The sequence below is a fragment of the Helianthus annuus genome, chromosome 11, assembly GCF_002127325.2.
Source record: "Helianthus annuus cultivar XRQ/B chromosome 11, HanXRQr2.0-SUNRISE, whole genome shotgun sequence".
Taxonomy (NCBI): domain Eukaryota; kingdom Viridiplantae; phylum Streptophyta; class Magnoliopsida; order Asterales; family Asteraceae; genus Helianthus; species Helianthus annuus.
In genome coordinates this window covers 117,747,558-117,770,882 of record NC_035443.2, presented here as the reverse complement: position 1 = coordinate 117,770,882, position 23,325 = coordinate 117,747,558, and the positions used below count along the sequence as shown (strand labels likewise).

The 23,325-nt window shown below is 34.8% G+C and overlaps 1 protein-coding gene and 1 long non-coding RNA gene across 11 annotated transcripts; one reads left to right on the top strand and one right to left on the bottom strand.

Annotated features, from left to right (window-relative positions):
• Positions 1 to 10,516: 10,516 nt before the first annotated feature.
• On the bottom strand, positions 10,517 to 16,497 carry LOC110869762. Of its 10 annotated transcripts, none has more exons than XR_004871641.1 (6): positions 15,369 to 16,472; positions 14,582 to 14,643; positions 14,095 to 14,210; positions 13,631 to 13,749; positions 12,004 to 13,533; positions 10,517 to 10,828 (listed from the first exon to the last, which is right to left on the bottom strand). It is a non-coding gene; the product is annotated as an uncharacterized LOC110869762 (long non-coding RNA). The 10 variants fall into 10 exon arrangements; XR_004871646.1 differs by having other exon boundaries at positions 10,517 to 12,138; positions 12,354 to 13,533; XR_004871642.1 differs by lacking the exon at positions 10,517 to 10,828 and having other exon boundaries at positions 12,384 to 13,533; positions 15,369 to 15,451; positions 15,528 to 16,472.
• Positions 16,498 to 19,165: 2,668 nt separating this feature from the next.
• LOC110869774 lies at positions 19,166 to 23,118 on the top strand. Its single transcript, XM_022118999.2, has 3 exons — positions 19,166 to 19,319; positions 20,462 to 21,001; positions 21,768 to 23,118. Exons 2-3 carry the CDS (start codon positions 20,462 to 20,464, stop codon positions 22,953 to 22,955), a joined length of 1,728 nt encoding a protein of 575 aa, XP_021974691.1. The 5' UTR covers positions 19,166 to 19,319; the 3' UTR covers positions 22,956 to 23,118.
• Positions 23,119 to 23,325: the final 207 nt, after the last annotated feature.

Here is a 23,325-nt window from a genome sequence, read left to right as displayed (position 1 = left end):
CAGGGGAATCGACTCTATACCAAGTTCTCCAAGTGTGAATTTTGGCTGGAGGAGGTTCAATTCCTCGGTCACATCGTTAATAGTCAAGGTATAAACGTCGACCTCGTGAAGAACGAAGCTGTTAAGAGTTGTGTTACTCCAAAATCACCATCCGATGTTCGTTTGTTCCTCGGATTGGCAGACAATTACCGTCGATTCATCGCTGACTTTTCGAAAATCGTCATTCCGCTTACTTCCTTGACGTAAAAAGACAAGCATTTTGTTTGGGGAACTGAACAAGAGACTGCCTTTCAGACTCTTAAGCATATGCTCTGCAATGCTCCTATCCTCGCTCTACCCGATGGAAACGATGCTTCGTTGTCTATTGTGATGCCTCGAACCTTGGTCTTGGTTGTGTTCTCATGCAAAGGGACAAGGTTATCGCTTACGCCTCTCATCAGCTCAAGATCCACGAGAAGAACTATACAACCCACGACCTCGAGCTAGGCGCAGTTGTTTTTGCGTTGAAAATTTGGCGACACTACCTTTATGGTACTAAGTGTACGGTCTTCACCGACCATAAGAGCCTACAACACATCTTCAACCAAAAGGAACTGAATATGCATCAACGCCGATGGGTTGAACTACTCAACGATTACGACTGTGAGATTCGTTATCACCCTGGCAAAGCAAATGTTGTGGCCGATGCTTAAAGCAGATGAAGCTATGTGTATAACGTTCGTGATACTCATTCCCAACACGACCTCGAAGCCTTGATTCGTGACGCTCAGCAACTGCTTCATTGAAGATACCATGCGAGAGGAAATGAAAAAGTGTGGAGCTGATTCGCACTTTGTCACCAAATCAAACGGTATCTGTTAATATCTAGATCGCATCTGGATTCCAAGTCGCAATAACCTTCGAGATATATTGATGACTGAAGCGCACAAGTCTCGATATTCCATTCATCCGGGTGCCGACAAGATGTACCATGACCTTCGTCTACGGTATTGGTGGCCTGGAATGAAGGAGGATATCGCAATCTATGTTTCAAAGTGCCTGACTTGTTCGAAAGTCAAGGCCGAATAGAAAAGACCCTCTGGCTTGCTCGTGCAACCCGAGATCCCTATGTGGAAATGGGAAAGCATAGCCATGGACTTTATAACGAAACTTCTGCGTACGCCTTTAGGTCACGATAGCATCTGGGTTATTGTTGACCGTTTGAGTAAATCTGCTCACTTTCTGCCGATACGAGAAGACTTTAAGGTAGAAAAATTAGCCCGAATCTACACAGACGAAATCATCTGTCGACACGGGACGCCTCGTGACATCATCTCTGGCCGCGATGTTCGGTTTACCTCGCGTCTTTGGGAAACGTTTCAATCTGCTCTCGGTACTACTCTCAATCTAAGTACCGCTTTTCATCCCCAAACCGACAGTCAGAGTGAAAGAACGATTCGTACCCTTGAAGACATGCTTCGCTCGTGCGTCATAGATTTCGGTGGTAATTGGGACGCGCACTTATCTTTGGTTGAATTCTCGTACAATAACAGTTATCATTCTAGCATTCAAATGGCACCATTTGAGGCATTATACGGAAGAAAATGTCGATCACCGATTGTGTGGCATGAGATCGGAGATGCGCAAATAACCGGTCCTGAGCTGCTGCAAGAAACGACTGACAAGATCCTCCAAATTCGAGACAATCTGCTAAAAGCTCGGAGTCGTCAGAAAAGTTATGCCGATAGACGTCGCAAGCCCCTTGAATTTGACGTTGGCGATCACGTACTCCTAAAGGTTTCACCTTGGAAGGGGGTGATCAGATTCGGCAAGAAAGGGAAACTCGCGCCTCGATATGTTGGACCCTTTAAAATTCTGGAAAAGATTGGGAAGGTGGCCTCCAGACTCGAACTACTGGAGGAACATAGCAACGTTCACCCAACTTTCCATGTTTCGAACCTCATTAAATGCCTGGCTGAGCAGAATTTACAAGTGCCACTTGAGGAACTACAAGTGGACGAGACATTACACTTCGTGGAGAAGCCTGTCGAGATCATGGATTGAGAAACCAAGAAGCTCAGACGCTCACGCATTCCCATTGTGAAAGTTCGCTGGGAAGGCAAACGAGGTGCAGAGTTCACCTGGGAACTCGAAAGTGACATGAAGGCGAAGTATCCACAGCTATTTGTTACACCTACGGCCTAATTTCAGGACGAAATTCCCTAAAGTACGGGAGGCTGTAACAACCCGCGTTTCAAAAGTCAACGTACAAGTCAAAGTCAAAGTCAAAGGAAGAAAAGATTGCTAATTGCGGTCTGTCACTCCTTGCTTAACTAGTAATTGTACGTCCTGACTTGTAATGGGATTCTTTTAATTGTTTGCTTTAGTTGTATTATGTGGAGTATCTATAATAATCGCAGTTTAATCGAATGTTAATCGCTAATCTATTTTATCGCTAATCGCATCGCAATCGCATTCGCAACTTGATTACTAGGTTCTGTATATTGTTTTACGTATGTGTGCTATTTATGTGTTACTTGTGCATGTTTACTTTATGTTCATGGTGATTAATCGAAAACGCAATCGCAACTCTATCACAACGCAATCTAATCGCAAACGCTAAACGCAAGTTATTTATGTTGATTGTATGTTAGATATAGTATTTGTGCGATTATTATTAATCTATTGCATCGATTAATCGATACTCGCTCAAACGCATCGCAACGCTCAACTCACGAAACGAAACATCGAAACCTAACTCGCCGGATCACTTCGATCGAATGACCATTCGATCGAATGGTCATCCGTACGGATGACCATTCGATCGGATGGCCATCCGATCGGGTTGCCATCCGATCCGACACTTGTGCACACCTTTCCTGTTTTGGAAACCTATAAATACCCCCTGTCACATCATGAACAGTGATATGACAGCTCTCTCCTCCGACCAACACGTTCCAGCCCTCTTTTCTCTCGATTTCTCGCGATTCTTGTAAGTTTTCGACTCAAATCTTGTACATCTATCATCTACACACACTTCTTCATCATTTTCACCATTGAATCTTAACTTTTAACCGTGAAATCAGCAGATTTGAGGTGTTCTAGGATGATGTCATCATGGAGTTCTTATGAACTTCAAGTTTTGGCCTCATTTCACCAAGAACAACTCAGATCTAAAGGACTTCAACATGATTTAACACTGATTTCATCTAGATCTAAACATTTTCATGATTAGAAGGATTGAAAGATGGTTCATAACTTTCTTTCAACTCTTTTACACTCAATGCACTCAACACCGATAGAACCGGAGCTCGTTCAGGCCTTCTACTCGTTTTCTAGTGAAGTGTCGGTCTGAGATCTGAATCCTATCAAGAGACAACCGATTTCGGGTTGAATATGAACAACCATCCCGAACAGTTAACTGATCAGGCTAGGGTGATTCCCACTTCGGTCGGATGACTTGGACGTGATGGAGTTTCCGTTGTTTAACATGTCGTCATACCGTCTGGGTCATACCGCAAACTTTTCAACTTAACAAAACATTCAAGTTTCAAACGATCAGGATTGTTGGACGGATTGCCGTCCGATCGTATTGCCATCCGATCAGATTGCATTTGATCACCAACACTTAAACATTTTCATAATTTTCAAAGATCATCAGTTTCTCACGGATTGCCATCCGATCGGAAGACCATCCGATCGAATGACCATCCTGCTGTGAACTTGTTCTCATTGAAATGTCTTGCTGATCGGATCGCCATCCGATCGAACAACCATCCGATCGGATGACCGTTCGATCGAACGACCTGAAAAGTAGAGATACTTCTCTGTTTTTAAGATGCTACAACGAAAATTTCAAAGCCATCATACACAAACACATCTATCCTAAACGAATGTCAATCCGACCGAATGGCCATCCGACCCGATGACCATCCGAACGGATTGACATCCGATCGAATGACCATCCGTTCGGATTGTCATCCGATCAGATGACCATTCGTCAATCAGTCACTTCTCACCGTTTAACGCGTCGTGCATCGCTTATGCTATCGTTCTGTAATAAGGCTAACTTTCCAGCGCTCCCTTCAATCCAAGACGGTGTTTATTTATTACATACGTTACTTATTCAAATCCGTTCGAACCCTTTTTGCTTTACGCACTTTTGGGTATTACATACGTTACTTATTCAAATCACAATCGACACACAACCCAAACACTTTTATATGCTAACCGTTATTGCATGCTACGTGTTATTCGATGAATGCTTGTATGTTATGTTTACACAGTGATTGTTGCCTGACACCTTAGCAACGATAGTACTATAGTTTGGACTCAGCACCTGTCGTGGACAGGGGTTGTTAAGGGCTTTACTTCACGTGTCCCAGTGGGGATATGTGTTGCGCATTGTACAACTCGCATTCACGTCTGTGCATATTTCATTGTCGATAACCTACTAACTTCACTTTGCTACATGTTACATGCTGGTTATGCGTAAACGATTTCGCTATCTATTATACTATTAAACTTGTATGCTCACCTTTACACTATGTGTATTGACCTCTATTTTAACGTATGTGACAGGTGTTTGAATGCCTAGGATACTGTGCTTGCTATCTTTCATGGAATCGAGTAGGAGAGTCTAGAAACAAAAACAATTTAATTTTATGAGTTGTCGGAACAGCCTTTTATTTGTCTTTGAGATGCTCTGTCTGTAATAATTATTTTACTAAGTATGTTGTGGTATGGGACATGACTTATAAATATTTGGTAATATTAGTTGTTATGGATTTCTCCTGGACAATCTGTTTCGCTCAGTGCCTCACCCCGATGTTTCCGCCATCGGTTGGGTGTGACAGTTAAGCGTCGCGTCGCGTTTAATCGAGTTGCGAGTGAGCGTTTGAGCGTATAAGCGTTGCGTTGATAACCACATAACATTTAAACAAATAATCACACAAACAACACACATAACATAACATAACATACTTAAATTTGCGTTTCGAGTCTGCGTTGAGTTTTGCGTTGAGTTTGCGTTGCGATAGCGTTTAGTCTAAACAAGCGATGTAAAATGCGATAAAATGCATTTTAAGTCGTAAGCGTTATAAACAGCGTTTACTGCGATAATTGCGTTTTAATTAAGCGTTGTAAATAGTGTTTAAAATAGGGTGAATTGCATATTTCCCCTTAAAAAAACATCTTAATTGCATATTTACCCAATCTAAAATTTTAATTGCATATATCCCCTTCCTTTACTAACTAAATTGCAAATTTACCCATTTTGTTTTATTTTACTTAAAATAAATTGTATAATGACTATTTTACCCTTAATCTTACTAAAACTTAAAAATTGCATATTTGCCCATTTTAACTAGGTTTTGTGTCTTTTTCTTTGTTACGCTTCGCTAGTTAGTTTTTTCCCTTTCTTTCGTCTTTACTAAGTTCTTTTTTTTGCGTTTTTTATTATTGTCCGTCTTTCATGAACTAGAGTAAGAATCATAAAAAATACTAGCAGCAATCATCTAGATTAACACGTTCTGTTATTGCTCCGTTATTGAGGTGTTCCATTTCTTTACCCGTATTAAGGCAATATCTTTTTATCATGTTTCACCCGTTCCATTTTTATTCAACAATTGTAACTATTATAGACTTTCCATCTTTATTAACCATAGGATTGTTATTGACTTTCAAAGTTAATTGCTAAACCTACTATACAAAAATGAAAGCTATTGACTTTCAATGCTCAAATTTTCAATCACCGTCTACATTTGAACAGCAAAGGTCAAAGTCTCTTAGGAGGTTCTGAGCTTTTAAGTACCATTGCCAAAAGTAAATATATATCAACATAAAATCATAATTATTTATTATTATGTATGGGCTAATACTTACTATTGTGGTTGTCTGACAGCGAGAAAGAGAGAAGCTTGAGTGGAACATGAGAAATTGCAGAGTTTCAATAGTTTTGGGTGTTTTAAACCTGGAATTCTAATGTAGATGATTTAGTTTTGGAAGGGTAAAATAGACATTTTAATAGAGATGGAGAAATATGCAATTTTAATTTAGATTTGAGGAAATATGCAATTAAGAGTCTTTTTTAAGAGGAAATATGCAATTATCCCTTTAAAATATGCGTTAAAAACATAGTTTAACCCGTAGCGTTAATCGAAATCTCGGGAGTACAAGCGATTTCGAAAGAAATGACAGCGGTAAGTAATGATCCGAAAAGTCGGGTTGTTACATGATCTTAGTTAATGTTTGTTGAAACTTAAGTTGTACTCAAATTCTATTGATTTTTTTCAAAGTAAAGATTTTAAGTTTGTTAGTATATTCGTTTGATGTTTCAAAACTTCTGTATTGAAGTTTGATAAATACATTTCCAACAGATATGAACATTCGGCAAAGTAAAATAGTAGTTCTGGCTTTTTATGATAAATTGTATTGACTACTTTTGATTATTTGTTTAAGCTGATTATTTGTTTAGTTATAAATCAGAGTTCAAATGCATCAACATGCAAGATTTGTGAGAATACCTCATGATTAATTTAATATTAATTAATCAAAAGAAAAACTAAATTAAAAATTACAATATGTATACATCTATCTATACTTTCTATTAATATGTAGTATGTATGGTTTTCTAAAAACCGCCCGTATTTGCACACGGGTTTTACTAGTAGTAGAGAATAATGATACATATTTTAAAATAATAACTTTTATGCGAAATAACACATTTTTTTTCAAGTTGAAAATTCAAATAAGCATGTCGCGTAAAACAAAAAAAGAAAAAAAAAAGACATAATCATAAAAATGATGAAAGCCATCCGTTACCCTGATACTTGTAATTCAAAAGAACAATAATGATAAATATTATCCAAATTAAAAAAAATAGAGAAACAATTTCTATTCAAAAAACACACTAAAATACAAATTTTCCTATCTTTAGTTTTACCTTTATAAATGTATAGAGTTGACTGTATTGATAAGGCTTATTTTTAGGAATAGGAATAAACTATAACATAACTAATTAATAACAATTATATTATACTAGCCTAAGACCCCACGAGCTTCGCGGGTGGCTAAACACCAACTAAACACATAACCTTTTAGAGTAAATTATCATTTTAGTCCCTGAGGTTTTTATCAAATTGCCACTTTAATTCAAATAGTTTTTTTTTTCTCCTCAAAGTTCTCAAGTTTTCTATTTTTTTGCCATTTTGGTCAAACCCACTAAGTTCGTTAAAATTTTTCATTTAACTCGCATCAAGAGGTAGAAAGACCATATACATAGAGTGCATATAAGTTGAAACAAATGTATAACTTTAGCTCAAAAGTTAATTGTTATTTATGATATTTTATATATAAATTATCAATGAACCCATTCTATTATACCACCCGTTTTTGAATTAGCATAACATCTACGAATTTTCTTAGTCAATTTACTAAAATACTCATGATGAAAATGAAAGACAATTTGTAAAAGTACATGAATAAGTTAGAACCAGTGCGTACATGATATAATGGTAAACACTATGAATAGTTTTGTATATGAAATGAAAACCGAAAACTCATCAAAATTTGTTCGCATAGCATCACGAACTTTCTTACCCAAATTAGTATAATACCCATGATGAAAATGAAAGACGGTTTGTAAAAGTACCTGTGTAAATCCTCTAGTGGGTTCACCCGCACTTTATAGTCGGCAACTGATTTTTTAACAAAATTTAATTAGAAATGCAAGCACAACGATACCTAATAGTATGACCCTCTTAACAATATTTATATGACCCGCCGACTAAAAATGTTGATATCAAGAAACTAATAATCAATAACCTTGGTTTTAAAAAGCGAGAAGCGCACCGAGGTGACATTGTCTAAAACCGAGGATCGAAGTAACGCGTTTGACCGTATCTAGTTTGGTTGAAATCCATTGAGATCAATCATAACCGAATGAATATTTTTTTTCATTTTAGGTTCCAAATGAACCAATTTATAGTTACGTAGAAACTAAACAAATATGCAAAAAAAAATGTTTGACCAAAAAAAGGAAAAAAACAACATTTACCGGAATAGTTGATCATATGGACTCTATTTAAATCATTGAATAATCATAAATTAACTTGCGTATTAGCACTAATTCACATGAAAGCTTACAAATTATCTTGATTACGTCGAGAAAACCAACATTTTTACAACATTTACCAACTAAAATTAAATATTCAAAAATCACCTAGTGCAATATAGTGAGGCTAATCACCCGTTTAATTAAGTCTAATAAAAGATCAAGTTTCATTGAACATTTGACCAGAATAGTTAAAGCCCACACATCCTTGTACCTCCTTCAAAACCATTGCTTACAAACCCTTACCTAAGTTAACGCTTTTAGAATTTGAACTAAAACAAAAAAGTTAATGTTGGAAAAGGAAAAAAAAGAACTAACCTGGTGCACTGGCCATTGATGACCCTTAGCAGTGATGGTGGACAATTATAAAAGTAAAGAAACAAATATCAAGTCAATGTGATAGCTATTCCTTTTTGTAACATTTATAATGCATAATTTTGAAGAAAAAAAGGTTTTATAAACCTCAATGTGAAAGTAAACATCTTTGATATTAGACCCCATTATCACACAGAAACACTGTATCTAGATATTAGTTGTATACTTGTATATGGTTAGACTTCATTTATTAGATTACAGAACCAACCAACACATAAAGATTGCTAATTTACGTGTATAACTTTCAACTACCATGATCTTTACCATTAGAAAATGTAAACAAACACCTTGACTTCTCCCCATGTTCAATATCCCATCACAACTCCATCCTTGCACTGACTGCAGTTATAGGAATTTACCATCCATATATCCATGCAAAAAAACACACTTAATTAAGTATTACTACCAAAAAGGCTTAATAACATACAATCTTGAAACTTAAGAACATGAAATAAGACTATAAGAACCTGGTAACTTTGTTGTTTCCAATTGGAGAAATGGTTGAAACACTTATGATCCCAAGTGTAGTATGATGTACCATGAATCTGATACAATAACAAACAATCGGTGAGCAGATTTTGGGTTGACCCGAAATTAACTAAAAACCAGACCAAAAAATAACCGAAACCAAGACCTATATGTTGGATAGGGTTATTCTTCGATTCACAAATATATGCATTATCGGGTTCGGGTCGGTCCTCAAGCCAGGACCAACTAAAACTGAAAGATAAATTGCAGAACCTATAATATAACATATTTGCGATGCAATACAATTAATATAATTATGTGGTCAACAATATACGACCCAATGAAACATCTATTGACTTTTACAAACTTAGAACTTAATAATCATGGTTCTAAAACAATCCAAATATAATCACAGTTCTAATATGAAGCTTAGATCTGTGATTAGTAATGCTACAAAGTATGATATTGTCCACATTCAATTCAATCTATTAAATTTACACTAAAATTCCCAACTTTAGGCTAATAGCAGTACATGAACATGAGAAGCAATATTAAAATTTATGTTGAAATCATTCATTACCCCCTCCCCAACTCTTGGTCTCTGTTCAATACGTACCGATGATCTAACTATATTTAGTCAAAGGTAAGTCTCACACAAGCATTTCATCGAGCAATTGGCATGCATCAATCAAAAAATTATAAAGATGTCAAATTTGATTCAATGAAGCTTCGTAATCACAGGTTTAAACTAATCATTAAATTTAAGTATATTGGTTAAAGATATAAAATATTTACCTCACGCAACTTGAACATCATATTGGTGTTCCTCTGCAAGCCAGCCATGGTGAAGCTGGATTGTAATTATATCATCGGATTCGTTGCCTTGGGTTGCAGCAGCTAGTGATTAAGAATTGAAATGCATGATTGGTTGGGTTGTTATGTATCATCGGTCTCGGTTTCAAACCGATACCCAAAGAAAAAGACCGAAGTAACCGATACCCAAAATAAACTCCAAGTTCCAGTCCTCGGTCTTTTATATTTCACTTGCTCGGGTTTCGGTTCCACTCGGGTTTTAAGCTGTTCGGGTCAGTTATATCAAAATGGTCACCCCTTTAATGATAAAATTAAAGGTTTTAATCCATCTTTCGTCCCATTTACAAAGATGCTGCAATTCGTTCATCATAAATTTACAAAGAAAAAAAAATCATAAATTCATGGCGATGCGGTTTGAGTGATTATCAGCACACGTTATCTTGATTAAAAGAAGCACACATCATTGGATTTGATGCAGAGCTGCTTGCCATCATTTAAAAAAATGCAATTGCCTATCAGAGAGTAGGAAAGAACTTCAAACACTATCACCCGGGAACATCCCGGGTTAGGATAATTTAGTTTTCGATAATAACAGGTACACAAACAACATATTGAAAGTCGTTAGTAACATGACCCGCGCATTGCGACAGGTGGGAATGTACAGAAAACTTGACACTATTTAAATGTTTTTTTTTTAAATTGTGAGGACATTCACTGATAATCCTATATAAAATATGAGATAAGATTATTGGTTTAGTGTTTGAGGATATAATCTTTGATTTTAAAATAAAGAACATCTGGCTATTGAAACAACTGGTATAATTACATTAAATAAAAACAATACATGAACATTGAGTAATCGAAACTGATACTTATTTGCTCTTGTATCTTATCTGCTACTGAAGTAGTACCCTATGCTACAGAATTTGTACCAGTACTAAAGGTGTCGGTGTCATATGGTTTGAGCCACTCCAATGCATATCATGTCCAACTTCATTATGCTCAACTCAGCTTTATCACGTACCAATTGAAACTCGGGGCAAATTTTCTTTGCATCATCACCTCTCATGGAGCTTAACACTGAATGTGACATGAATAAACAGATAGTTAGAGATGAGTACCCAAAATGTCTAAAAAACCAATTCGTGTTTAGCCGGAACCACCACAAAACCTGACCAAAACGTCACTGAAGCGCTTAAATGGCTACAATCAACAACAACCAAAACGTAACTGAAGCGCTTAAATGGCTACAATCAACAACACAGGTTTTGATTACATATGTATGTGTGTGTATATATATACACTAATTCGAAAACGAAATAAAATATGACAGTTAAGATTACTCATTTTGACCCATTTGCCTATATTTTGCCCCAATCCTTAATAACATAACAACCTAAGATAATAATATATATCAGATCATAAAAACCTAAGTTTAACCATCTATTAGCCTAAGTAACACTTTGAACCTCTAAATTATCCTCTTTCCCTTCTCCACCATAAATTTTTGCTGGTTTAGAAAGGAAATGTAGCCCGGGCTCGAGGAAGTTATTTAGATTAATTATTAGTAGATAAATAAAATTGTACAAATAAATTGATCAGTTATATATTTTGTTTTTCTTTTATTTTGTAGCTACTTGGTTCCTTGCCATCCTCCAAACTAAAAAAAAAAATTAACCTTTAACGACACCCAATTATTCCATTAAATGTGAAGTCATTATCCACAACTGCGCAGTCTTGTTAAAATGCTCTTAACCATAAATTTACCGGATGTATCAAGTCACCACTTCTACCTATCATCCTTTGCCCTTTTCCTCCACAGAATCTAACTTTGCCACTAAACCATTTGCATTAAAATTTTGAAGAGTTATGTTCACACTATGATACTCACTAAAATTATCTTTAATTAACCATTTAATGTAGCAAAATCAAATAGTTTCCTATCTTTTTACTCCACAATTGACCATTAACCAAATATTTTTTATTATATTTTAGATTTGTGACAAAGCCAAAGAAAATTTAGAATTTTTGAAACGAAAGTCACTAAACAAAATTAGATATTATATTTGATTAGATAAAATTTAATACTTAATAATTAATATTAACAATCAATAATAAATAAATATAAAAATAAAAAATATATTAGTTATTCAAATTTATAAACACTAAATACAATTGTGTTTTTTTTTCTCCCTAAAATATATGCATTAAACTTACTGTTCACATGAACTGTTGAAGTGTTCCAAAACCAATACCTCTTAGCAAAGAAGTTTTCCACAGTCCCACTTGGTTTGAAAGGGCTTTCCGTTCAGACCAAATAAGCTCAGTCCGAAAGGACTTGCATCCATGAACGGACCCCGACATGACCAAATGGAGTTGGCTGCAACAATCTATCCAATTGAATAACCGCACATGAAATTGACAATCGTAACCGGTTCCATTCAATAAATAGCACACAAAACCATCAACAGGCATAACCCATATGATTCGATTAACTGATAACATACCATTCGATTAACTTATAACAATGGGCATAATTACATCTCTTTACTATAGAAAACCACACACCCCATGGTATGAATCAGTAAAAAACTTGGCTTAATACCTAATTCAGGAGTGTTTTTGGTCAGAATCGAACACAGCCGAAACGCCTGGGTTGAAATCACTGTCGCTTCCTTCATTAATCAAGGATTGTTCTGATGCACCGTTGATCAGAATTAAAGGAAGCCTGGATTGCGGTTGAGTAAAAGGCATGATTCCTTCATGAATCAAGAAATGTCCTCATGTACAGTGTGATTCAGTTTTATGCATTCACGAACATAATAGGTTTTTAGTAATTTTGTAGCTCCATGATCTTTTCATTTTTTTAATTATCTTCGAATTGAAGGTTTTACGCAATCAACGCACAAATCCATGTTTGGCCTATTTTTTTAAAAAAAAGTTAAAACGGACGGATCATGTAACGGGTCAGAACTTGCCGTTGGTAAAACATGTACAATTTGGTTAGGTCAAAGCAGTTTCTAATCACAATAGGTTCGGGACAAAATGGGTTCAGTTTAAAAGTTACTATTACTTAATGTACCCTACGCCTTTTGACTCGAAACAAAAATGATATTTAGCCAAAACGGTCACCCTAACCATTCGACTTGAACTTTTTTGTTACCCTTACCCCTTTTGACCAAACCAATCTAATACTTTTTTTCAAAAAGGCCACCTTAAATAGTTAAACGTGTAAGCAGGTTTTTTTCCACCCAAACCTGTGCTAGGCAAAACATGTATAGAGATGCAACTTTAACAACATTTAAAGACACCCTAGCCATTCCAGCTTCATTTTATTGAACATACATCAAACACAATATATGTGAAAAAAGTGAATTGAAAGAAAATTAGAATATGGATACCATTATCGCCGGTAGCAGGTGGATCTATTTTGTTACTTTTTTATATACCAACTCCATATTGCCCTTGCCCATTTAGACTTGAACATCTTAATGTTTTTTAAAACAACAACCCTAATTCAGCTATCTCCTAACCTGTTTTGACCTGAACCTGTTTTGTTATACTAAACCCTTACCCGTAACACATTTCATTCATACCCATTATGACCCGAATCTGTTTTGTTACCCAAAATGATTACCCTTTAACTCATTTATTTCATAACACGTTTTGACCCGAACCAGTTTTGTTCAGAAACGGTTTGGACAATTTCTGACCTGAACACATTTTGAGTTGTCAACCGAACCAGCCGACCACCCCATCAGCTATGCGGATATCAACAAAAAGATCTACGAAGCAAGATAACAAACTTAGACTAAGAAATCATATTTCTTTAAAAAGATATTAGAACATAGTGACAAAAATGACAACAAATGAAAATTTTACCTTTGTATTTGTTGTACAATTCTTCTAAAAATCGCACATCTATGAACGATTTAGCATGAGCTGTATGTAGAAGATATCAAAAGCTAATCACTGGTCTTCAATCAAGTGCAACTTTTTCACTGTGTTTGGGAATAAAGGGAAACTATTTAACAAAAAAAAAAAAATACCTAAGTAATACACCTTTTCAATAAATCATCTTTGTCTAATAATATTTTCAAACCATTCAAATCGACAATTTTAATATTCAATCAAACTTTTCTTTTAGCTCTACATTATGAGCAAGAAGCTTTAGTAGATTTTAAAAGTAAAGAAAGTTGTAAAAGTAAACACGAAAATAAATTTGATATCCAAATTCACAGTTGAAACATGTACCTTTCGGATAGTGTTGTGGACTAACAGAAGTTTTATTAGCAGCTAGCTCAATGAACTACAGAAAAAGAAAAAGTGACAGGTATAATTCTAACCTTGAATTCTTTTTTATCAAGTACAACATTTGGGACCCTAATGGTGTACATATCGAGTAAATATAGAACTGCTCCCATGTATCGTGTTTATTATATACATATGCCCACGCAAGCACCTGCAAGATACAACATAATCAACCATTTTATCTTTTAATTAATAATCATTTTTTTATTATTTTCTTATCAAGAATCGATAATCACTAATCTAATTAAATAAAAACTTCATATAGGTACTACAAATAGTCAATATGAAAAATAACTAATGACGAATGCAAACCTGCAAACATGAATTGAATAAGCGAGACCACAAAAAAAACACACCGCAAAACACATACAACTAACCCTTGCATCATGTCATCAACCTCCCAACTATGTCTCAAATCGAATAATTTAGAATGAAACAACACAATAAGAATAGGAAAGAAGACGCAAACACATCTAAATGGGGATGATACCTCTAGAATTTGGGAAAAACACCTATACATACCTGAATAAAGTAACAGCAACTAACGCTGATTGATAACGATTTTGAAAGCTAAAAGGTAAGTCCTACAAAGAGGAACAAAACAAATTAGCAGCGCCAATCGGAAACTAACAAAACTGTACAGGGAAAATAAGGACAAATAGTACACAATTTTCGATTGGCCAACATTTTTTATTCTAATGCTCCACCAAAATCCAACCTAAAGCTGTATATAATCTGAACCAGAACCCCTTGGTCGGAACCCTAAACCACATTTCAGAGAAGATAACAACCAGAAAAAACTAAACATCATAACGCGACACATAAAACAAAACCAAAATCAAGTTTTGTAGAACAAATATGCAAAAAAAAAAAAAAAAAAAACAGTGAAACTGAGAATAGTAAACTGTCAAGAAAGATCCATTCTAAAGCCCATACATAAACACAGTTCTAGAACCCCCATCAGATAATTCACAAATCCATGTTACCCAAAAGCATTACACACACGCCTACAAACCACACATAAAGTAAACTCTGAACCGAACAAATTTAACGCAAAACATAAAACGAATGACATAATCATGTATTGCATAATCCAAGCGCGAAACAAACACCGGACATGAAAAAAATAAACCTTCAAGAAAAACATGGCTTGACTATAAACCAACTGTATGAAATAATCCCAATTCCATAACCCTAATGAAAACCAATATAAAAAATTCTTATAGAAATGATATATTTATATAATCTCTTTAAAACAAAAGCATTTTTGATCGAGAAACATACATTTTTTGAAAAATAAAACACTAACCAGATTCTCACCCACGGTCTTCCTAGTTTTTTTTTCCAGCAACGGCAACGAATGTAGCGAAAAATCTGGCCAAATGGTGTTCCCTAAAATAATAAGTGGAAGATTCGTTCTCATCATATATAATAACAAAAGAATGCTTGATAGTTATGTAACCCAAACCTGTTGAATTAATTGTCTTCATACTTCAATTCAACGATCCAAAAGAAATTGTAATCTGAATGCGTACCTGATTAGTTCATCGATTGGAGAAGAACGACGATGGAGGCTGGAAGATTAGGGTTCTGAATTGAGATTACAATGGATACTATTTGAAAAACTACACACTAACTTCACAGTCTACCAACGATTTTATACCAATAGGTAGTATGAACAAAGAAATCAAAGAAACATGGCATCTAAAAATCACTTATTAGCAATAGGGGATCCATAATATGCTTTGTCTAAAAAGTTTTGCATCATTTGTAAGCAGAAATGTTAAAAAAATCTGAATAAAAATCCTAATCTCAAAAAATATGAACCAAAACAAACCCTAATCTGAATTGATAATTGAATTAAACATTGTCACTTACATCAAGATGAAATGAAACCCTAATTCTAATAAAACAAAAATAACTGACGTCCGTAAATCTGACTAAAAAAATCCTAACTTGAACATATCTGAACCAAAATAAACCCTAGCCTGACAAAACGATGAAACTGTAATATTAGCATCAAATTGTTGCGTGAGAAAGGAAGTTTAATGAATTAAAAAAAAACATAACTTTTATACCTGATTGAGGCTATCTTCAGCGGGTTTTCGTTCAACATGATTGGGACTCTGTTGCTTGCAAAATAACAACGACATTTGTAAGATCCATTATTCCATCGGATTGAATCAGTAATCCTCGATGAACTGGTGTAGATTCCTTTAGGGTTTACAGAGGATGATGAAGGGGGAAGACAAAAGAAACTCGATGATAAAAAAAGGGGCGATGATCGAAGGAAGGGTTTGCAGAGGATGATGAAGGGGGAAGACAAAAGAAACTCGATGATAAAGAGAAGGGGCGATGATAGAAGGAAATGATGAATTAGGGTTTTTTATTAATGAGAAAGAGAGAGAGAGAGAGCGTGTAAAAAAAGAGAAAACAATTTGCCGCTCAGACTTTCATTCTCTTGATTAAGAGGCTGTCCACATCATCAAAATGATTGGCTAAGAATAGCCCATGTAGTCTAAAAGAATTCATTTAGTATAATAGATAGATTATATTATGTTATGTTATGTTATGTTATGTTATGTTATGTTATGTTATGTTATGTTATGTTATGTTATGTTATGTTATGTTATGTTATGTTATGTTATGTTATGTTATGTTATGTTATGTTATGTTATGTTATGTTATGTTATGTTATGTTATGTTATGTTATGTTATGTTATGTTATGTTATGTTATGTTATGTTATGTTATGTTATGTTATGTTATGTTATGTTATGTTATGTTATGTTATGTTATATTATATTATATTATATTATATTATATTATATTATATATTATATCTATACTATATAATAAAAGAAACCATTTTCGGGACACTTGTCATCATATTAAGCCATGTCTTATAGAAAATTATTATTTTAGTTTAATATCTTCTAATTAATTATAGATAATCCTCCTACTAAATATTATTTAGTTTAATTAATACTTTTATATTTATCTATTACTTCAAATTCAAACTTAGTTGTCTAATTTGATATTAGAGTAAATTACGATTTTGGCCCATGTGGTTATATCACTTTTACCCTTTTAGCTCACAAAGAAATTTTTTAACATCTGAGCCCTCAACGTCTTTTTTTCAAACCTTTTTGACCCCAATATCTTTTTTTCTAACCCTTTTGGCCCCTAAAAGTAAGTGGATGGGGTTAGTGTTAGAGGCCAAAAGTGTTAGAAAGAAAAACGTTGGGGACTCAGATGTTAAAAAATTCATTTTTTGGCTAAAAGGGTAAAGTGATATAACCACATGGGCCAAAATCGTAATTTACTCTTGATATTAATTGTCGCGTATCGAGTACTATCCATTAGTATATTGAAAGATATGAGTTTTTTTTATTATTGGTATATAAAATTAAATTTATTAAACCCGTGTAATACACGTGGTTTTTTAAAGATATACATCTTTTTATTATTTACTATACAAAATTACATTTATTCGACCCGTGTAATACATGAGGTTTTTTAACATATAACTTTTTATTATTTGATATATAAAATTAGATTTATTCAATTCGTACAATACACAGGGTTTTTAAGGATATATATATTTTTATTATTTAGTATAGAAAATTACATTTATTCAACCCGTGTAATACACATATTTTTAAAGATAATTTTTTTATTATTTGGTATATAAAATTACATTTATGCAACCCGTGTAATAAATGAAGTTTTTTAAAGATGTATTATTTTATTATTTGGTAAACAATGTTACATTTATTCAACTCGTGTAATACACGTGGTTTTAAAGATATAACTTTTTTTATTTGGTATATAAAATTATATTTATTCAACATGTACAATATGGTTCTTATAGATATAACTTTTTATTATTTAATATATAAAATTGTATTTATTCAACCCGTGCAATAAATGTGGCTTTTAAAGATATATTGTTTTATTATTTAGTATATAAAATTCATTTATTCGACCCGTGTAATACACGGGGTTATAACCTAGTTATATATTATATTATATATTATATTATATTATATAGAGAAAGTATAATGTACAAAACGTCTTATCGTACTTCACGTACGCGACGAAATTACGCTAGTGCATTTGAAAATCATGCAGGTTATGAAGTTAACGTTTTGTACATAATCACGCATAAGCTGCATAATCACGCATGGCAAAAGTGTTCAAAATATAATAACGCACGTTGTAAACTTAATCACACATGTTGTAATTTCGTCGCGTACGTAATGTACGTTAAGCAGTTTTGTACGTTAACCTTTCTCATATTATATATATGTATAATGTATAAATTGTAACACTTGTATGCATTAAGCTATTGTACATCATGCTTAATTGTTTTTTATGCTTAACGGTATTATACACTGGGTTTTACTTTTAACCCAAAACTATTTGATTTTTTCATTTTTAACCTCAAAACTTTTCATTTTTTTGCAATTTAACCTCATAACTTTTTTTACTTTCAACTTTGGTCCTTTATACTTTTCATTTTTCGCAAAATTTTCGTTTTACGTTCCGTTCTAAATTTTGCGAGTTAACACAGCACAATGTGCGAGCGTGGTTAAATGTTTTTACGTTGTCTATTTGTTCCCATTTGACAAGTTGGATTGATTCAAACACTATACCTATGGGATAGAGGAGCAGGAAAAAACCGAATATTTATCGTAACGCGCGGGTCCTAGATCGACTTATTTATTCTTTTGTATATTTTACGTTTCGGTTTAACTTTTTCACATTAATATTTAACACGGCACAAGTTCAGTGTTGGTGTTCGCTCCTACCGCAACATGGAAATACTTAATACTAGTTAATATACATAATCCATACACAAATGATTAATATAAAATAAATTCCAAACATAAACATAGAAAAACCGTATACTTATTTTTAAAATATATGTTAACCGTCTCTGTTTTTCTTTTCCACTACATATTTTCAATACAAGATCTAATAATTTAGTTCTTTTACAGGTTTATTGATATAAATATATTAATCATTTTAATTTTAATTTAATTCCCTTACGTACGTACAAGTAACACCTTATATACTAGAGTTTTGGTGAGACGTGTTTGCTGGTTCGGTCTTTATGACTGCCACATAACAACACACACCAAATCGACCCGAATGAAACTCGATCACTCACTCACAGGTCTCATATTATTATAAACAAACACCCAACATTTTCTTGCTTTTGGGTCTCTCTCTTCGTCTTCGATAAGTCCTCAAAGGTGAATTAATTCTTTCTTACCATCGTTTCTTGATCAACACCCACTGTTTTTACGCATCTGTTTCTTGCATTTTTTCATCTTTATATTGTGTTTGTAAGTTCTTATGTTCATAACCCATGTCTGTTTAGCGTTAACAATTGAATTGATCTGCAAAAGGTTTGAACTTGATGTGAATTCATCAAGATTTGAGACCCATTTGTTTACTTTTGGGTTTGCACGTGGGATTTGTTAATAATATTCATGTTTAGTAAGTTTTTTTACTCGTTTGTGAGTTTTTTTTGGTTTGGTTTTGTAAATCTGTAATTGTTGACTTTTGGGTTGAATTAAAGATGTGATCTTGATTAGTGGGTTATGTTTGTAAATTGGGTTCTGTATGATTAGCAAGATGTAGGTTTAATATTATAATTGTTTGAGATTTCCGACCCGGGTCAAAAACGTATATACCCAAAAATTTCTATAAAACCGGGGGTCAAAAACGTGTATACCCAAAAATTTCTATACGAAAACTGCACACTCTCCAATACTGAGCGAAATGTTCGGGGTGTCGTCCGCCCCCTCCAGCCCCCACTATGCTACGCCCATGATAATTGTTGTGGTAGTTCATGGCATTTTTTGTTTTTGTTGATGTTTATCTGTGTTCGATTTGGGATTGTTTCCGTTTTGTTATAATTTTTTGGTTTATTAAGATGAAGAAACCATTTTGGGGATAACTCGTGTTTGCTTGTCAATGAAGTTTAAAAATGAGGAAATCGAGGATAAAAGCTTTTGAAAAGGGTTGGTCTAAACAAACACCACCGACGACGACACACTATCCAGACACCACTTACGTGTCGTATGGATCATACGGGTCGTGTTACAGACAAAAATGGTCATATGGGTCGTGTTACAGACGAAAAATGGTCATATGAGGGTCAAACCATACATATGTATTTGACTGACACCAAATGACTAATGTGACTACTAAGAAAGTCATACGACCATTTTTTCCCCTATCATATGGCCCGTATGATGACGTCACAACATCTCATTTTTATATGCTAATGTTGTTTCTGTTGGTTTATGGTTTAACTACAGCATCTCATGTTTATGATTGAAGCTTGTAGCTCACACCCTCCTTTCTTTTCATGTTTGGTTATGGATAGATGGATAGAAATACGGAAGATAATGATAAACGCGTCGAGTGGCTCCATTCTGAACAGTATGCTGCTGCTGGTAACATCTTCGGAGAGCCACAAAAGACCACCCGCATCGGGAACGAATACCAGGCACAAATCCCGTCTTTGAACACAAAAAACGAGCTATCACACCTCATGGAGTTACCCCTATGTCATGATGCCAATACTAATGATCATAAATCTGGTATGGAAGATTGTGGAATATCAGATGAAGAATCTTGGAGCGCGATTGAACAGGATAGTTTTCTTCTTGGTTTATATATATTCGGCAAGAATCTGCGCGTTGTAAACAAATTTATGGGCAATAAAGGAATGCCAAATGTTCTGTCTTATTACTATGGGAAATTTTATAGAAGCGACGAGCACCGGAAATGGTCATTGTATAGGAAGAAACGAAGCCGTAAGTCCATACCCGGGAAACGGATTTTCAGTGGGTGGAGGCGACACGAGCTTTTGTCGCGGTTACTTACTAAAGTCACAGACGAATGCAAAAGTAGTTTGACACAGGTACTTTTCCTACACTCTTTGCATAACAGATTAAAGTTTTCTGTACAAGTCCTATTTGAAGTATGATGACTTGTCTTTAATGTTTTTTTTTTTTTAATAATCGTGTGATTCTGTCAGTGGAAAACTTGTGGGCCCCACCAATACCCTGCTAATAATGGGACCTGGTGGCCTCCAGGTAGGGCTGTAAACGAACCAAACGTTAAGTGAACAGTACGTGAACCGTTCGGCGGGAAGTTTGTTTGTGTTTGTTACGAACAAGAAATTCCATTCGCTTCGTTAAATGAACGAACATGAATAGAAGTTGCGTTCCTTCATTCATGTTTGTGAATGTTCCGTAACATGTTTGTTTATGTTCGATTGTGTTTGATAGTTCATTTGTGTTTATTTTTTATATTTTATTTAAATACTTCAAAATTCCGAAAAATAAAATATTTAGCAAGTATCAGTGTATTATATATTCTGTTCATGAACGCTTGTTTGTGTTTGTTTGTTTCCATTTATGTTAATGAACACTAGTTTGTGTTCATTTGTTTTCGTTGCCTTAAATTAACAAACGAACATGAACACGTTCATTTCCTTAACAAACGAACACGAACGTAAAAATTTCGTTCGATAAGTCTTGTTTGTTTGTGTTACCTCCAGGGGAAGCAAGATTCGAACCTGAGACCTCTGTTAGTGGAATCAAACGCTTACCACTGCATCCCCCCCACCCCTTTGAAGGTTAAAGAAAATCTGATTTGTTACTAAAATATGATCTTTTTTTCAGGTCGTTAGAGCGTTTGAGGAGGGAAAACTTTCATTGGAGAAATACGTATATACTTTACGGGATACTGTCGGCATGAATCTTCTTATAGAATCCGTAGCCATCGGAAAACGGAAACAAGACCTTATTAGCAAGACCAAAAGGATACCCAAAAACAAGCACGTTCAATCAGCACTCTCGTCACTTAAAACTGACGAAATTGTCGATAGTTTGAAGGACCGAATCGGGCTAAGCAAAGCGCGATTAGACGAACTCTTTTGGGACGTCGTGTGGCCTCGTCTTTTAGCAAGAGGGTGGCACTCTGAGCAGCCGAAAAGCTACGGTTTTCAAAACTCGAAGAATTCTTTAGTGTTTCTTGCACCTGGTGTAACGAAGTATTCTAGAAGGAGTTTGGAGAAAGGAAGTCAATATTTTGACTCGTTCACCGACGTCCTGAATAAAGTGGCGTCTGAACCGCACCTTCTTGAACGTGATCCTGACGGGGACCAGTTGGTGGAGCCGCGTGTGAAACAAGACGTAGATGATGAGCAAGATTCGATGAAGTATACGATCGTGGATACCAGTATGGTCGGGCTCGTTAAAGTTATGCAAACGTCGACTAGTGTTTGTGGAGAAACCGAACATGACACAATGGAAGAATCTCATAATGAAGATATGAATCGTAACACGTTGGAAGATAAAGATTCACCGGTTTGTGAAATGGTGAACAACGGTGAACCGGTAAGGAAACTGAAGTTGGTTTTCAAACAAAAAACAAAGCGTCAACGGGTCAATAATATTGGACGAAGCAACACGAGTGATGACGATGAAGCCATAGAAAAAACGTTGTGTTCTGAGGACAAGCGTACAAGGATAGTGATAGACTTGAACAAGCGTCGAGTGGGTCCAGATGCGGATGGCGGTGATGACTCATTATCTTCTGCTAAACAGTCGGATTCAACTGAATTAACTACCAACAACCAGACTGAATTGTTGAATGCTGGTACCAATGGTCAAAGGCAGAGTACAAGAAACCGTGCGTTGACCACGAAAGCATTGGAAGCTCTTGCTAATGATTTCCTGAACCCAAAAAAGCGGAGGAGAGGGTTGGAGGATGGGACCCGTAGGCGTGTTCGTGGTAAAACCGCTCTTGTCTCGAGTTGCGGTGTGCGTTACATAAACAACTTGGGTGATGGAGTCTTAACAACTTGAGGTTGCTGTGAAATGGTAGTTTGATAGTTTTAGACTGTGGTTGAGTTTTATATGAACATGTGAGTTTATTGGATAATGTTTCTTTATCCAATATAATTATTAAACTTTCTCTCATAACATTGGATTATACTAAAGTAAAATGCAGAGTTTCAGTTTAATGGTTTCAGTGAATTCAATGATAGCTTAAACGTTAACTGCTTTGTCAACTTATAATGTTTAACATGTTAATTGTATCCAAATGATTTTGATGATCACAAGAAAAAGAAACTTGTGTATGAACTTATTAAATTCATTCATAATGTGAAACAGTGAAAGACATTTTGAATTTTAGGAAAAGACCAAAATTACTCTATATGAACATTTTACAAAA